Source organism: Thermobia domestica, chromosome 4, assembly GCF_964235325.1.
Source record: "Thermobia domestica chromosome 4, izTheDome1.hap1.1, whole genome shotgun sequence".
NCBI classification, from domain to species: Eukaryota; Metazoa; Arthropoda; class Insecta; order Zygentoma; family Lepismatidae; genus Thermobia; species Thermobia domestica.
In genome coordinates, this window is record NC_137457.1 from 286,984,717 (window position 1) to 287,004,466 (window position 19,750).

At 32.8% G+C, this 19,750-nt stretch overlaps 1 protein-coding gene across 1 annotated transcript in view; it reads right to left on the reverse strand.

The window, feature by feature from the left end:
* The window catches only part of LOC145683155 (uncharacterized), a 71,418-nt gene that overhangs the window by 5,098 nt on the left and 46,570 nt on the right, over positions 1–19,750 (reverse strand). The window contains exons 11-15 of the mRNA XM_081754518.1: positions 18,547–18,678; positions 15,022–15,201; positions 10,483–10,605; positions 5,544–5,637; positions 1,280–1,577 (exon numbers count right to left, since the gene is read on the reverse strand). Of these exons, the coding sequence (XP_081610644.1) occupies positions 1,280–1,577; positions 5,544–5,637; positions 10,483–10,605; positions 15,022–15,201; positions 18,547–18,678 (827 nt within the window). The remainder of the gene's footprint in view (positions 1–1,279; positions 1,578–5,543; positions 5,638–10,482; positions 10,606–15,021; positions 15,202–18,546; positions 18,679–19,750) is intronic.

The window sequence follows — 19,750 nt, forward strand, 5'->3', positions numbered from 1 at the left end:
AAGGTAAGTCCAAAAGTACCTTCGCTACGATACATTTATTTGCTTTGCTGGAATTATATTCTATGTTTTGTGAAACTGATATATATATATATGATTCAAACTTCCAGAATTTTCAAAATAAATCAGTGTGTCCATAGAAAACTATGTTCCTATGTTGATTGGACTCGTTCTTAAAAATACTCGTTCATACAACTATATGAAAGTACATGGTCTTGCGGACATAGGAACAGATTTTTAGAGGAAAGTTGCTTGGTGATAAACAGATAACTAATATTACGTTTAGTTTGATAATCCATCGTTTTAGTAATATTTAGTGGTGTGTATTTGAACCTTTGTCAATAGACTGGAAGAAAATCTTCATTGAGAGATTCTGCCGAGCATTAAAGCAGATTGTCATCCAGAACCTTTGTGAGAGTGTGGACAAACAACGGTGGAACTGAAGTAACACTTTCCACAGTCTGTGTCGTCATAGTACGACGCAAATTACAAGACAGGGTGAGGTTGTAGGAATGGAACCGCTGATTACGGACCTTAACGCTTCATCACAACACCAAGGGTCGCAAGAATATGCGACATGTATCACAGATGACTAGAAACGTGTGTTATTGTCCGATGAGTCAATGTTCATCATATCTAAACCATAAGTTTTGTTTATAAGTAGCCGTTGTTCCTTAAAAATCTTATGCTCAGCAGTGTATTCGCAAAATCACGAAATACGGCCTCGATTCTGTGGGCCCCAATATCCTTGTTTCCAGCGGGTCCTGTTGGATTTGCCAGCTGTGCATCTAATGATCCGGATGTTGTTTCCGGGTAATGACGCTAAATTTCAAGATGATTATGCACCGACTAGCAAAGCTGGAACACTTGCGGTGTGGTATGTAAAACATTGCTATGTAGTTGAACAATTGTTTCGACCCATCTAATCATCGAACATGAAGGTAATTAATCGCTTGTCCGTTTTGGATGCAAAACCCGGCTCATATTTATGACTCCATACACTGAACTGAGTGATGTAGTAAGTTGAATGATATAATATTGCACTTAGTAATATTTACGGAAGTTCAATTTCATGTGATATGAGCTATTCTGAAGGTAAAATGAGAGCGAATACCTTACAAATATTATAAGTGGCACTCTTTTTGTATGTTTTCATTAAAATTTGCAAGTATCTGAACAATACATAGAGAGACATTTTCACTACCTTTGCCTTCCTAGAGAAAGATTACTGCATCTTTAATTCACACCTGCAGAGAGATTGTTTTCATGTATAGGTACTTACCCTTACTTTGTCCAAGAAGTCTGTCTGTACAATTACAGAGTCTCATTTTATATTCAACCTTACATTGCGCCATACATGCAGAATAACTGTAGTATGGAAATGCCCATATTTCTTCATTCTCATTGGGAAATCTACACTTGCGAGATTCGACAGGAAGGTTTCGGACATCTTCGTCCGCGATTTCGTCTTGAACGTAGACAATGAGGCGATGAGCCTGCGATATCCTTTCCGATGTGAATGTAAGTGAAGATGCAAAGCCATTCTTCAATGGAACCTCATAATTTGACAATGCTACAGTCTATACATGCAAGTAGATACCGTAATAACAATTAGAAATCAAAACAGAATGAAAATTACTTTTATATATTTTAATGTTGTCATTAATAATTAATTAATGCCAACATTTTGATCAGTATAGTAATAAGGGTAAACAATAATCAAAGGCTGAAACATGTTATTTAAATTGAATGTAAGTAAGTTAAAATACGAAAGTTTCACATTGACAGTCACAATCTGAAACTCCAATGGCTTATTTCCTTAAGCTTTTCCAAGAACACGCGAAAGTATTCCTTAGTAAGGCAGTAGTATTACTTAGGTTGCAGGAATGGAACCGCTGATTACGGACCTTAACGCTTCATCACAACGCCATTGGTGGAAAGAATATGCGACATGTATCACAGATGACTAGAAACGTGTGCTATTGTCCGATGAGTTAATATTCATCATATCTAAACCATAAGTCTTGTTTACAAGTAGCCGCTGTTCCTTAAAAATCATGCTCAGCAGTGTATTCGCAAAACCACGAAATACGGCCTCGATTCAGTGGGCCCCGGAGAAGATAATATAAACAAAATTGGTATATCGTGGTTTTGAGGATATACTGTAAAGATAAACTAAATAAGCCTTTGTTTCGAAACCTAGAATGATATAAATTATCAATCTGACTTAAAATAAAATGACTTCTCCTTAAAATTAGAAAGAAGTTTAAAGCCAACAATACACATATTATGAAGTCATTGTTGAATTTCTGTTCCCTTTCAACACTAAAAAATGTATTCACTTCCTATTGTTACATTTCATCTTGACCGCTATTGTTTTGTGTGTGTATGAAGTGTTGTAAATCCAGAAATGTTGCAAACATAATTTACCTAAAACTGTCTTCTCTATATTTCAGCACCTCATACCACTAGTCTTATTATCTAACAATGCAGCGTACCTCCACCACCTTGCATGTTCTTATAATCTTTATAATCAATTACAAATATTGCTTGTTTATGTGAGAGAGTCATCCCACACAGATCCTCTCGAGCCACACTTCTCTCATAACACCATGAAACAATGATCAAATAAGTGACTAATTTGGGGATCCTTTACATGGAACACACAGAAGCAGTGAGACCCAGGGCTAACCAGATTTGGGGTTCCGGACAGAAAATGACACGAATAGATCATGACTCGATGACCGAAAAAAACAGAGCATTGTCGGATTATGATAAAGCATTGTCTTATACATGGGGAGCATGTGTGAGTCTTCGGATGTAAGTCTAACAAACATGATTTCCTCTTCTCCTTCTTTCTCTCTCTCGAGTTCTTCATAGTATTATGCTTAGCACTGATACCTTTGACGTGGGATATCCGGTTCGATTTGCAGTCGAACTGGTATGGTTCAAATCCCACGTTACGAATCCCAGGTCTACGATTCATATAGCCTCGATGGTGAAAGGGACGTTAAATTTCAACGCAACCAAATCATTTCTCTTTCTCTTCTTACGAATATACAATTTTCTTTCCGCTTGTTGTTTGCGCCTGTATGTGTTGAATATCCCACTAAAATAAAACTACAAAGTTTATCAGATAATAAAAACGTGAGAATCACAGAGAAAGTATAATCTACATTGACAACACAGGATAGATTGTGGTTGAAAAAAAATATAGTTGGAAATTAGATTCCAATGAAAAAAAGATTATTATTGTACAAAGCATATTTTGTTGTTGTAAACAATGTACTGAATTTTAAATTCTAGCAATAATGAAAAAGAAATAGCTGTGAAATACAAAAATATCGTTAAACTATTTATGGATATAAAAACAATAATAATAATTTGTATAAAAATGCATTGTTAACAATATAATAGTAACGTAAAATGAATTTTGTGTGCATAGTCGAACAGGCGATATGACGCTTGCGCATGTGGGAAATCAGTGAAATGTAAAGTAGATCCAACTCCCTGCATATTTGATAATCCATACATGATATAATGACTATCTACTGGATCAATTTGATGGAAGCTTTGTAATTTTCAAATCTTATTGATATATTTAAAAGTATGAATGTTATGTTCAAAACAACACATTATTATTTCAAGAATATTGTGTTATTAAGGTATGTCTCTGTAACGGTGTCTTGAGCTTACTAAAACTGCTCCGAGTTTGTTCTTAGTGGCAGGCCCGTAGCCAGCCCAAAAATTTAGGGGGCGATAGAAGTTAGGGGGCTCGACTCAATCATATTATACTTCATCACCATATTATAGTTCATTTGCAACCCTACCGTGAAACTTTTATGGGGGAAGCCAAAGTTTAGGGGGGCCGGCCCCCCTTTGCCCCCCGTGGATACGGGCCTGCTTAGTGGTATCCACGTTTCTTTCTTGTATAGCCAACAATACTGTATTGTTGAACACCGTTTTTCACATTCTTGTACATCTTATACCCCTCTTACCGCTAATTGCTTCAAAAGTTAATTTTACACACCTTTGGACACCACTAATGACGTAAAGAACCCCTCTTTGAATTTCTGTTGCATATATTCTTGCTTTTATCATATACAAAATCAACGCTCACGTTTTGAAAATGAACTTAGAAACATGTGTATGTGTTATATGCGTGCAAGTGCATATATGTTTTAAATTTATTTTTGCATTTTAATACAATTGCAGAACCTTCACCGTTGACTGGGAGGCGATCTCTAATTTTATATTAATTTAACGATCTATTTTATAATATGATTCTTTATACAATACATGTATTGAAGGCAATTATATAGTGTGCTTTTTCTTAGAACAAATTGTATACTGTATTTTTACGATGAATTGAGTCTACAGTTCATATTCTCCATAGCTGAAATATGATGTAATGTTATATTATTGACTAACAACTAGCTACATGTTACTAAATCACTTATCAATATTTTCTCTAATATATTATTTATTCATAGATGAAATGTAATTTAAATCCTTTGAGAAATGTCCTTGAAATATGAATGCAGTGCCTTACATAAATCCTGCGAAGAATATTTATCTCTTGATTGAAACTAGAAGGAAAACATTACTCATTTGAGACCAATTACAAAAATGGAACTATTTTTAAATATTATATACCAGTAGAAAATAACGTTTGATTTATACTTAAACTTTTCTTCGATAGTAATGCGTATACTCTTTGCGGTATAGCCAATAAAGAAGTTATGAAAGTAGGTATCAAAATAAAAGATTTAAAAATCTCTAAATTCACTTTAGTGACTTTCACTACTTAAAGAATCTTCTTTTATCTAAACATCAGTGAATAATTTAATGACGAGAATGAATAACGAAATGTTAGAAAGAAACCTAGTACAAATAATTACTATCAATGTATCCATTAAAATGACCATTAAAGTATTATTATATCATTGAAGTAATATATATTTCTAGATCTTTTCTTATAGTTTAGAATTTTGGTGCATTGTTTACGGCGTCCTAACTGACTGGACTTGAATCTGCGCTATATGAAAAATTTTGAACATAAATATTGGTTAAATTAATAACATTTTTAATCACGAAGTAATCTACTTTCTATAATTATCAAATTATTACTTCCTATTAAAATGTTTCTAAAAAAAAAAGAAAGAATTATATAGTAAAGGCCTTACTACTTATGGTAAGATCAAAAGTTTTCCAGCTGCATTTGAAGAAGAAATCTTAACATTTATTTCAGCAATTATTTGAATATATATATATATATATCCTGTAAATTTACTAATGTTGCCAATAGTTTCTTTGTTTTGTTGTGAGGTATATCTTAGGTCTACTAATTTAGGTCTTTCGAAATATATGCTTCTTTATGGTATTACATACACAAACTTTGCATGTTTTATTAAACAGGAATTTCGAATTACTGATATCCCTATCTCAGGAAAATTGTGAGAATGTGTATTTCCATTACGTTTATCAATATTCTATGATTGCTATCATATACTAGTGACAAATGAATAACAACATTATTATTTTACCTTGATATTTTGTCCATTCCAAAGGAAAGAGTAGGAAAATGTAATGCGCTTTTTCATGTTCAATCCAAAATGACGAAAATGATTGTTGTGAGCTCTGGAGTTAGAATAAAAATGTGGAAATATGTTATAAATTTATAGACATAAGTATAATATATATTCAAAAAGAAAAATGGGAGTGTAAAACATGCCTTTTACGTCATTCATCATATTAATACTTTCAAACTCCATTCACTTAAGCTCTGTGAATACTAAATTATCAAAATGGATCAATATATTGTACTTAGAGTTTGTAGGTTGAAGGTTGAAATATATTTTATGGCGTTTGCATGAAAATCTGCCTTTCGGAAAATGTATGCCCTGGCAGCAATGTTCAGGGGGTAATCTAATATTGAAGCCAACCATTCACCCCAAAGTTTAAACTTTATTGTCATGTTACTGTCAGTCTCTCTTGCATGTATATCCCTCTTATCTTTCTTTTGAAGATGTTGTATTCTTTCGTTTTTTTTCTTTTTCAGCAACAGAAGAGAAGTTGCATTTATATATTTAGTGTGAAATCTTACTCTTTAAAGTTCTTTACGTTTCCGGTCTTCTGCACTATGTGGGGGCGTGCCTCTTTGATAAACTAGGTTCAGCGTTCGATTCCTGATGGGAGAGATTGTACATAGTAGTTCTGAACCCTCTTTACACTGTAAGTCCATCTCTCATTTTTTAAATAAAACGTTAAACATCTACTAGGTGTAACAACTATCGTGCTTTACTTTTTGATCGTTTAGTTTACTAGTTTTATATTCTGTGATAAAAAGTTAGAATATAAAATGAGAAGACTATAAAAGGAAAAAATTACTTTAGACGGCATATATACAAAACACACCTATAACATATAATATTTAATATTACTTTTCTGCATATGTTGTATTTTTACTGTCGTATAGACTTATTCAGATGCATATCATTCAGTTTGTTGTACTTATATTTGGTTTTACTGTATGTCTTAATTTTCATAATTCTCTAACTAACAGTAACTCCAACGCTACTAATACTGACTTAAATTTCGTTCATTTACGTATATCTCATAAATATACTTCATTCATTTAGTTTCTTTTTACACCTAGTAAAACTAGATGAACTCTTAGTCTTCTGCTCTATCTTTCCTATTTTATCTGCTTCGCCTTCTATCCACTTCCGTTTTCTTTGTATAATTTGTTAGGCATGTAGTGTCCTATTAGCTCCTTGTATCGTACATATTGTTCTGTTCCATTCTAGTTTTCTGATATCCTAATTCAAGCTAAATACAATAAAATGTGACGAAAGCAAACGTCATTACTAATTTATCTTATAGCTCCGAAAATATATCTTTACCTTCATGTAACACTAAATAATATGTCTTATAGAGATAATAATACTATATTGGCGAAGCTGTAAATAAGATTAGTAATAATAAGTACTTCCTTTGTCACGCTGTATTTTTATATAAGTTACATGTAGTTCCAATGCTTGAAACACTAGAATTCTTATTCAAAATTTTATTCGTAACATATTTCTACTATATGGTTTGATGAGAGTACTTTCCCTCCAACGGAAATATACATGTTCTAATTATTCCCATATTCTTGAAGTGTGCCATCAAATGACATGACACGACTAGTTACACTTGTTCTTATTTCTCCTCTCACTCTGTAAGTTTCTATGTGGTATACCACTTTCGATTGCCCTCTGAGATTATGCAACCATACTAAGTGGTTTTTGCTTTGAATCCCATTGTACATGTGCGTGCAATCGTGCCATGGATAACAACTCTTTTATGTATGGTTTCCATCGTTACTGTACCGTTTCATTACCCCTACCCTAAATTCCTAAATCCGTAGAGTGAATTCCTAAATGACGTCTGGAGAATCTCTAGCACAGGTATGTAACATGCGTTTAACATCTCAAGCCGATATGATTTTTATATCCTTCTGAACCCTGTTCCTACTCCTATCATTATCCAGCTGGCAGGTGTGAAGTCCCCCCACATTCGAAGCCATCTAGCTCCGGACTATATGTCATATAAACATTTTTTCTGGTTTTGGTGCCTTGAATCTGTGGTTTCATTTTTCGCCATTAATTTTGGAATACCTTGTACACATGTCTTTCTGATTATACTTCTTGTTGTCAAAGCCGAAGTAATTTTCATTCCGTGCGATACCATTGTTTGACACTTTTCATTGCCTGCAGAGAACACATTTTAAAATCAACGATTTTTAGTACTTAAGTGATTAGTTCATGCTAGTAGTCTTAATGAATATATACTATTCATTGAATAATAATAATAATAATAATAATAATAATAATAATAACAATAATAATAATAATAATAATAATAATAATAATAATAATAATAATAATAGTAGTAGTAGTAGTAGTAGTAGTAGTAGTAGTAATAAATTAGTTCATGTATAAAGGTTTAGTACTTTTTTACTATTGAGGGTTACGGAGAAAGATAAAATTAGTTCATTGTATCTCCGGAGAAATCTTACGTATTATTTTCAATGTTCCAGAATTAATTAATTAGATTAAGATATTCGAACATGTTACTTTTCAATTTTTCACAGAAGACTTTAATTAGCTATTATTCTAAAATTGCCATGCATGTAACGTGAAAAGATACAATGTTAGTATATTTGAAAGGTTTACTTCACAACAAAAGCTCTATAGTACCATGAACCTTATCATATTTTGTCCAACATAAAGTAAATATACAATTGTGAAGGGGACGACTGCCTGTAAAGGCAAAATCCTGATGTGTTATATGAAAATTATAACTAATTCTATTATTATGTGATCATATAAAATACAGGACAGGGACAAACATCATAAGTGGCGGTTTTGTTCTTTATTTTGGTCCTGTACTTAATACGATATTGCATTGAAGTGTCACTGAATGAGAGATACCTGAGTACTAATGATTTGTTGTTACTTCGGCCTTAATATTGTGGCATAGGTTCAGCAAATCTACGGAGATTAACTGGAGGTATAGTATGCCGAAGTCTTTCAGAAATTTTCATAAATGAGTTAAGGATGCCAGTGGTGGATGATATGTTTGCATACTACTTTCCATAGTATCCAGGGAAGTTCAATGGGATTTACGTCCGGTTCTCTAGATGTCTATTTCACAGGGAAGAAATAAATACAATGCCCTTCAAATCAACTGGTAGTAACCAGGATTTATGATAATAGCGTTATCATGCTTGTGTATTTCATTTCCACTCGGGTGGTAAAAGCTGAATGAGCGAATGTTAGCGATCGGCCAATAGTTGTAAGTACTTCGATTTAGTAATGTTACGTTGTGTGCACCTCGTATCATAAACATGGACCAAAAAATACCTACGGTATCATGGACCCACTATTAATGGTACTGTTCCCCTTTGACAACCTGAATGTATGGTTTCATGATGCTGGCCCTATATTCGTGACGTACCATCACAATGATGATTTTGGAATTCAGCTCATCACCACATGCTACTATTTTCGAACCATTGATGATCCAGTCTCTTTGTCATATGATCCATGAAAAACTTTCGGCGCGGTGGCGTAAAGTCACAAGCGATATGAAATAGGTCAACGATTGATGAAACCCATATTGTGACACGAGCATTGAACACATAAAGTATAACTGATTGTTTGAGTACGGACTGTCAATTGGACCCTGCGGTTGGATCTACTCGAGTCGGGTGTACTTAATACATGTAATTATGTTGGGCTGGTAAGTCAACTGGACTCCTCATTCAATTTGATGGCGCTACATGCGATACGGCTAAGTCCCTAAGGATTTCTTTCCATCACTATCATGTATCATGCCCTACTTTTTACACTATGGGACGAGAAAACTCAATTAAATGCTTGTTTTCAGAAACGAAATATCGCTTGAATGAAATGCTTCTTCCACATATTATTTATCCTAGATCGAAGAAGCGTCTGAATCATGTGTTTTACTCCTCTAACTTTTACCAATTGCTTCGAGTGAGTTACACTTATAATTATATATACATCAATAATTCAGTGGCACTTCAGGTATAATTTTGATATTAAGGCTAGATCTATGTTGTTTCTATATGTAAATTTGATAAATGTAAACCACAATACGCTTTTTAACTTGAGCCAAGGTTGCATCAGCAATACAATTTAAAATGCATTTAATCAAATCTACAACTACTCTGCTTTGTCCATTCGCATTTTAATTATATTAATAATGCCTAAGCAACTACAATGCAACCTAAACTAACATGAATGTAATATGCAAATATACAGGTGAGATTACTGAATTTAATACTAAAATAAAGCTTTACTCCAGCAAGAGATATTGATTCCATGTGTATATATATATATATTGTTCAAATATTTCAACTTTGTAGCAGATGAAAGTTTTTGCTACGCTTCAACATGCGTAGATGCAAACGCTGCACATACAGTAGAGCAGCCTCTGCGACTCAAAAGAAACATATATAGCATAACATATACTATTGATGATTTCATAAACAATTTCGTTTCATTTAATTTCACGTTTATGGCAACGACCATGAAGTCAAGTTTTGAATACATGTAGCTTCTATCCATTTCATAAAATGTTCATAAAGAGACATTGGAATTAATTCAAAAGCTTTGGCTCATTTACTGTCAACCATATAAACTCACGCTACATTAGAATTCCTTTCCGGGTTATCGATGGCAGGAGGATTGAATATATATTTCATCTTGGAAAGATATGAAAGTGATGTCTAGTCTCTAACGTCGTACTTATTTTTACACGAAGGGTTTTTTTCTCATCTTCTCTTGCGGATAACTGTTTGTGCAATATTATCATGAGAAAAGCTTCTTAAATTATATATTCAGCTGTTGTAGCTACTTTGAAAATATTTCTGAGTTGCTAGTTTACATACCAAGGGATAATTGTCAAACTTACTCGGCTTGCCGGGAGTTGAAAATGTAGCAGTTCGGAAGATCCGAATTAATTGAAGTAAACACCGAGCAACAATCGATCCATTCTCCATTCACAGAACAATTCGGAAGAATCAGGCTGCAGTTCCTGAAATTTAAAGAATTTAGAACACTACATCATCATCTAAATCTTTCCGTAGTAATAAAGAAATAAGTGCTTCTTTTCCTGAACTATATAATTAGATATAGTTCTAACCCAAGATAAAAATGAACATTACGTTAATATAACCTAAACATGAATAGCCAATTAGCGTATTTTATTAGTTCTAGATTAATTTAGGTGCAAGTTTACTTCAGGCTCATCTAAAAACAATAACTACATATCATTAACGTGTTGTTAAGTAAGGACCGGCATCATGTAAATTTATGCATAATAGTATACGAACATAATTTATTTTATTAAACTTTGTGTTAAAGGAATATAGGTGATAATAGTGGCTAGTAGAGTCGTGCAGTTTAAAAACTAACTCAAGGTGGAGGCTTTGCTCATTAAGCCCTGTATTCACTTAGTAGATTTAGTAGCACGGCTAAATCGACTCTCTGCATTTGCGACTAAATCAAAGCGACTAGGCTGAATCAGATCGGTGGACGTGTTCAATTATTTGAATCGAAATTGAATGCTGCTTGTCGACTCGCTCTCCTCTGGTCGATTCGAAATCTACTGGCAATTCAAAAGATACTTACTTATTATACTTGAAAATTGTAAAAGGAAATACATTTGTATTATCATTTAATCTAAAAAGTACTGAGAATTTTCCTCATGAGATGGCAATAATATCCCAAATTGCATGGTATGTGAATTGCAGCGGCTAAGGACTAATCTCATTTAGCATATAGGCATTCTGACATAGCCTATGTCCTGAACATTCATAACCAAAGTGTGTTAAACCATTCTAAGAAATCTGCTTACAAAATGGGATTTGACGTTTGAGGACAACATGATCTGGCTGAAAAGATTTACTCAATCGATATATTATCCACAAATCTCTGCAAAAACGTAACGAAATCGATGCAACTTTAAACGAGTGATGGGAAGGGGATAAACTACGAGAGTAAAATGCGAAATAATCGTTCTGGAATTGGAAAGTTCCATAGGCTGTAGCAAAGCCCACACAGATGCCCACGGGGATTATGCTGTGCGTTTAGCAGGATTGGCAAAGTATCTTGCATCACAAGCTATTTGTGCCAGGTAGAATGTATGAATCGAATCTGTACTGTCGACTAGTGCGAGTTTATTTTGCAATTTAAAAAAATGCTAGAAGTACTCAACACAAAGTTGTTACGTGCCGGAGCCAAATCGAGATTTATATTTTTAAAGAATAAACAGAAAGTGAGAGAACTTATCGAAGAGATTTTAGTGCATTCTCCAACCACCACACACCTTCGAACCTGACACCATCACATGATTGGTTGTTTCGGTGTTATCAGAGTTCACTGAATGCTGTTATTTTAGTTTCGAAAGGGGATTGTCGTATCCATCCGTCACACGTTTCTGATCAGATACCACCATAAATTATAGCTAGGAATTGCAACGTTTGCTGGAAGTTTTTGCTAGAAAAACACCAGACAATGATCGTAAAAAATAGTACATGGTTTAAAATGTTGTTTTTAAATAATTAGAAATGTATTCTCAATTGTGACCTCCAAAGCGTCAAGATTATTAACCCAATCTTAAATTTCCGTTTTTTTTGTTAGATTGTTCACGGTTATTTTAGTTACACTAACGTTAGTAAAATTTAGGTTAGATTAGGAAAGCTTTCACAGGTATAGTTTATTTTAGTTTAGGTCACGACAGTTTCAGTTTATTGTGGTTAGTCTAGTTTAGCGTATGTATATATACATATTTCGAGAAACCACCTTTATAGTGATTTTTCGTTTACGTAGGAAAACTTTATCTTTACATATCGTAATCTATGGCACAATGTAAATAAGTGTGAATTGAAATTTGATATGATTAAAAAGTTGAACTTCGTATATATATTTCTCTTTCATTTTCTACAACGAAATTTAAATCGAATGTTAAAAGTTTGGCAAATCTTAAGTAAATCTACACATTGTTTTACTTTTTTAATACTGTGATACTTGCACTTTGTTCTTTTTATGAATGCTAAATCTATAAATACTTAGATTAAAACTGTATATTGAAGTCAAATGTAACTGTGCGTTTGCAGCATCCGTGATGTAAATGTATACGTGAGCATATAACTGCGTACGGTTTCAGTACACATATTAATACATATAGACATACATATTATTTTGTGTGGAATATGCACCCGCAACATACGCGCATGTGTTGTTTGGATAATATGTCTAATACTTTAATGGTGAGAATAATAATACTCTATTTAAAGGAAAGAAATAAATGTACACTTCAGAAACAAAGTTAAATTAAATTTAGTATTCGGTGTTTTTATGCTAGTTTTCGATTCATCGGAATTTTGAAAATTGTGTTTAACACAATACTATATTTTACCTTGTGCTTAATTAAAAGGGTTAAAATTCAAACCAGGAACACAGCACTCAAAATTATTAGAAGAATATTTAGCTGATAATATTATTCTTGATAGGAATGCACTTATTAATGTAAGCTTTGAAAAACGATAAATGAATTCGTTTGAATTTGATGCACGTTTTTTGAAATGTGTGGTTATTTAGAGATATTGTAATTCACCCGCAAATAAGAAACATTTAAGTCTGTGGACTTAGATGTGAAACAAGATCAACAATGTAGCATTAAGAGTACAAACATTGTATTTTATACGCATTATTTGCCGAGTAAGATGTACGGAGGACATCAATGATTTTAAGTTAGGAAAAGCCACTTATTGAGGAAACCAAATATCATAATAATGTATAGGAGACATTCTTCTACTCGTGTTTTTAATGTTATTACATCAAACTTAAAGTTTGATTAAAGTCTATGAACCAACATTTTGACCAGAATTGGTACAATATATGGAAGAAAGTATCTATAGACTGTGGCTGTAATAACCTATTTTCTTGCCTGAGTGTTTTTAAATTTAACCCTTAAGTACTCGTGCGGGTGTTCACAGACTCCCAAACAGGTAAATTTTGTGTTGTTAACCAGAAGACCTGATGAAAAAATATAAATAAACGTCTCAAAACGAGTAAAAAAATATCTAATTGCAGCAAATACTCTTAAAAACATGTCTAGAGTTATACTACATTGTCTTAATTATTTAAAAGAACTATTTTTATTGTAAAAAACTAATATCAATTTGGGGTCTATTGGACCCCTGCGCGAGTACTGGTGTCACAAAAAGGGAGCGAGTACTTATGGGTTAAGAATTTCAGAAAAGGAAGTCAAGAGTCAATTGTAACTCAGATGTAACAGAAGACCTAATGTTGTTAAGAATTTAAAACATGTTGATTGGTATAAAAATAATGGCTGATGTAACACAGCACTTAAAGACAAAATTCTGATACAGAATCATGCATAATACCTTTACTATTTTCAGTTTTAATTTTGGGTTTTAAATTTCGTCTAATAATCTACAGATTTTAATTCCTAAGAAATGTTAGAGATTTCACATAGTAGGAAAGCTTGAATCTCCCCTGCAATTTGTCTATACATCTTATTTCGAAAGTAGTTGGATCAGGCATATCTTTTTAATGTTATTCTTGAAGTCCTTTGTTACAATATGGAAGATAGTATATGGAGGATGGTAAACGGTGATTTGTAAATGCACTTCTTCACTCAACACCAAATGAATGGTATATTCAAAATATGCACCTCGTAACGCAATGAATTCCTGTTTCAGAGATAGAAATTACGAATTCTGCAAGGCGTCTGTATTACTCACTTTAAAATAGTGAATATCACAATACAATGACGGAAATATATCTTATTAGGTACGTTTTTAAATCATTTATTGATTATTTGCTTTCATCGGAACTTGTTTAGTTTTAAAATCTCATCATTCAAAGTGAAAGTAATCTGTTTTAACACAGGAAACTTCAAACTAGAGACTGAGGTTTTTAGTTCACCATATTATCTGAAAAAAATATAGTGAAGTAAATATTGATTTGGGAAACTGATTGATATTTCCGTCTTGCATGGATATTGAAAGATCAATACTTGATACTGAAGTAAACTTTGTGGTGCCCATGTTTTACACAACACTTTAATTCTTCGTTTTGTATAGTTTTGATACTACTATGAAATTAAGGAAAATAATAATTAATAATAATTACATGGAGCTATGAGAGCTAAAATTACATGATACTCAAATTATTACTAACTAGGGCATTTTCTTTCAATGTTCCTCGAGAATTATATTTTGTCTTTCAAGAATTTTCTACAAATATGAGTTGAAAATTAGTTATATCTATTGTATAAATGGTATGTGGTGGTGTACTTTAGATATATGCTTCTCAAATATTGTACAGCATCATACTGAGTAACACCGTAAAATATTTCTTATTTATTACATAAAATATAAATATATTACAACTATAACTCTGTATAAATAAATGATCTTACTTTTCACTCCAAGTTACACCTTCGGAACAAAGAGCAAATGATGGTACAGTTACATTTGATGTAGCATTTACAACTTCCACTTCGTATGTAATGGAGCTATTGAAATATTTTGCACCAAGAATCATTGCTGCCATTACTGCAAATATTGCAAGGGTCACGAAAATTGCAAGCCACAATATTCTGTAAAAATAAAAAGATTGCTTGTTTCAGATAATTGAATATACATTGAATTTATTTTTCTGAGAGTTACTACTGAATATAAAATATGCAGACTTTTAAAAAATAATTGAAAAGCTCAAATAATATTAATGTGAGTGGTGAATTAAATGTTTATTTTCTTATTTTTTTCTGACAATGGTTGAGGAAGACTATATTTTTTGCAGTATTATTAACGATTATTGAAATGCATGTCCAAAGATAAGACGTACCAATAAATAGATTTCATTGCACTGATTAAAGTGAGTTAGACAAGAGTACATTCTCATCTTTAGGTTTAGAGAAAATCCAATTTTTGTAATCCTAGAACTTTATGCAGGACGATAACTAAGCAATCTTATTAAGATTTAAACTGATACTAAAGTGTTCTTTAGCTTTTCATTCTGGAACTAGCAAAATGACGCTACACAGTAAGGTTTCAATTTGATTCATCAGTACTAACAATTACACTGATTGATTTTTCTATTCAAACAGAAATAGGCCTCTTAGCTGCTTGGAATACAACATGGAAATAAGGGATCTAATTCGTATTGGTTCGTAGGCCACTTACAGAACTCTATTTGTTTATCTGTGCCATAGTGATTTATTTTTCGTTTCTCATTCTCATTTATATGCAGGTTAAAAGGATGTCGGCCATTAGTATGTAACATCTGGAGAATCGATGATTGAATGATATCAATTTTCAGTGAGAAACTACGGGAATAGGGTTTATAACTTTTCACAAACAATGCTAGAACAGTCGTTGCTGTCTTTTCATTGAGGCCAGTCCTTAGTTACCTGTTACGTGAACTATTGTCCGCAGTGCTTATTTCAGATGACGTAGCCAACTATGATGTGCGATACTGAATGCCTCTCTGAGCTGCCGATTAGTTACGTTGTTTTCATGAATTGTGATGGGGCAAGAATAAAGTCTTGCTTCAACATGATTTTCTATCAAAATGTCCTACTCATTCTAGATCACTGAGCATAAATTAATCCATATTGTGTCTGAAATTAAGAAATAATAACTAGAGAAAATATAACTTACGTATATTAATGCTTTTATGGCTGACTCATTTCTAAACTTAGTACTTTATATAAAAACTACTTTTTAAAAATATAAATTTCATCACTTAAAAACAAAACGTCAGCATCTACTGTATGAACAAAAACTTACTATATTTTGTCTCTACATTATACAAACTTAAGAATCTTTTAATAAGTAAGACCTGCAACTCCAGGCGAGTCGTGAGTCAATTTAAGGGTAAAAATGTAAAAGGAAATCGAAAATTATATATTTCCTACATTTTTCTCTCTTTAAGCACACAATATGAATACTTTTATACTCATTCGTAAGTTATATTTGTAATTTGTTTTATCACTTTAAAATTTACATTACAATATATGTTAACGTAACTACATTTGTAAATAAATAAATATATAAATCCTTAATTTTATTCCTTCTGTAAAAATGATAAGCATAATCTATAACCTAAGAGGTATGAAACGTAAGGAATTTGACAATTTGTATGTACAAACTACTATATCGTAAATAAAATAGGGCTATGTCCATTAGTACCATTGCACAAGAATAACTATTATTGATGCTGAAGTTAGTATTTGACGGGTCTCAGATTAGCAGCATGTTAGAATTCCAATTTTACGTGACATGTATCAAGTAAGTCTCTCATGGTAACATTTGTCACAGTGTTCTGAAAATAGTATGGTTTCTTCTCACTCTGTGTAGCAGTTTGTGCAATTTTAGTTGTAGACGATAAATATTTTTATGATTCATGTGGGGATCACGGCGTATTTTGTCCTTTCAGCGGAATCTCTTTATCCTATATCTTTCTGTCTGTCATCAATGCGTTGTGTGATGTTCCGCGACAATTTCCCTATTTCAAAGAAATATGGCTACCTACTAGGCAATTCTCGGCTCAACATTGATACGACTATAGGAAAAGTGATTTTACTACGTTTACCTACCCAAATTGAACACCATATCATGAATTTTAAATCCACCGTATTTCACTAAGAATTGTGATGATTTATAGGCATTTGAGTGCTTCTATACCCATTGTCGATCTTTGTATAAGAACTGAGAAAGTCGTCTTTTATTGGAGGATGCAGCGTGCCTACAAGTGAGATTTGGTTTGATGTACATGACGGTGACAGAAGTGTGTCCTGTGTCATTTCTAGTTAAATAAGCAGAGGCTTTGTTTTGGAAGTACATCGATACATTCCTAGACTATGAAAATATCGATGGACATTTCTTACTGTTAGTCAACCTAGGCTCTGAAGTCACTTGCAGATTTTATAGCTGGGACCTTGCATCCCAGGTAATCGAACAATTTAGATGCGGTATTTTTTTTCGTCTAGTTTTAAGAGTACTGTAAGCTTGTTAAAGTTTTTAGTGGTACATGTAAAATATCAGTGCTAGTGTACTGACATCTTCCACATCCGTAATTGACAACTTCCTGATCTCTGCTAAACTCAGTTACCTACTTAGAACCATCTCCGTGAGCTATGATCACACTTATACTACATTTTTACACTACCACTTATGTCATGCTTATCGGTAATTTGTATTCGTTTCGTCTTGTAGTGCGTGTGCCTTTTTTAGTTATGTTAAGGTATTGCATATTAGTGGAGTCACATTTAAGAATACCCAGTAGAAGTTCACTTAACTGATGGAAAGTAACATAAGAAGATAAAAACATACGGAATAATACTAACTGATGACTGTAAGACTCCAATTATGTTTTACAGGATATTGAAAGAACAAAGTACTCATCAATTGCGTGTAAACAAAACTGCAACAAGATGAGTTACTAGGATAGGTTAATAATCAAATGTCTGTTTGGGGTATGGTACCCATTTTCTCTGTAGAATTCGTAGGAAACTAATTATCAAAATAGACCTTACATCGTAAGATACTCGTAGAAGTAGGACAGATGCATATGTCTCCAGTTCATATTGATTAGGCTATAAACTATCAAGAAAGAAAGACCATATCAAGGTACTCTAGAGGTATAACACGTGCCTTGAATTACCAAGCTTTGATATTCATTGAATCTCCGAATCTAACTTTGTTCAAGGTCATATATTATTTAAAGTTACTTTCGTTATGCCGTGTTACACTGCTAGTGTACAGTTCTTCCACTATATATATATATATGATACTCCCTAGCATTTAGAGTTCAAAAAGATAATTTAATGTAATATGATAATGCTACTAACGAGCTGCATAGTAACATATTATACCCTTTTTCTAGTTATCGGAAGTTCTATAATTTTAACTTATGATGTAGGCAGAAAAGAACTACATACCTGAATATCACATACGGAGAAGTTTTTATGTATTTAAGTCCATCTATGGCACATAGATCAAGTAGTTCTTTCACTGAATCGCACAAGGCTGAAAACACTGTCCCTATTTTACCTTTGTGAACTTGTTTATCCCTGCTTGAAAGGAAAATATCTCTTTTAGCTTATATTCTCAATCTATTTAGTAGATACATTATATAATTTACAACTGTAAAACAGAAACGGTGTCTATTATGGAACTAATGTAACTATAACTCAAGGTTCTTACCTCTTTATAAATAGATAATAGAGAATACCACAATTAAATACATTAATGTGCCAAATTATATCAATGGTGTCTAGGCAAAATACTCTACTAGAACTAAGCATTACTGGAAAATTGAAGACTAAAATTATTCTTATGATTGAAAATTTATGCTCAGGAAATGTAGTTTTCTCTTTTATATAAATAATGTTCTGTTCAGTTGTATAAGAAATCATACTTTCCATAAGGTTTACAGATGAAGTTCAAGGACTGATGCTAGTTTCCTGTGATTCCTAATAAGGAAAAACTATTTATCATGTGAAACTAGTGCTATAATATTACTGTTTTAGAGGGACTGTAAACATCTAGTAAATTAAACATTTGTACCATTCGTAACATTGGTCAATTAAGCCATCCTACACCCTGTTGTCACGAATTCTTACACAGGAAATACCAGGAATACCAGGAAAAGAGACCTATGAGTTGATCATAAGTTTTTACCGATAAGGATGCCCTATCTTCTGTCTGTTTGTTTAAATGGTGCACCTGATACGTGACGAACATATAAACGCTGCAATTGACTTCGAAAAGTATATCATGAGAACTATCATTCTACGTTCTGACTACACCAGATCGAGAACAGGATCCATACTGAACAATTGCTTTAAAACGGGCATCTTTACAAATCATTTGCAAAAATCATACTTAAAGCGGCTGCGGCAGTTAAATGAGTGGACTTATCTGGATGTCACATCTTCCAAAAATAGTAATTATGCGGAAATAATGATGTTTGAGTTATGTCCGTTTTGCCATCGCCATTATTCATTTTTTTACGTCACAGAATTCAAGTCAGTGCAGCATACTGCTGCAATCTTTATATGTTAGTTCGTCCCTCACTCAGGAGAAAGCGACAGTACTTTGTAAAACAACAGCATCATCTTACATAAGCATAATAGGTGCCAC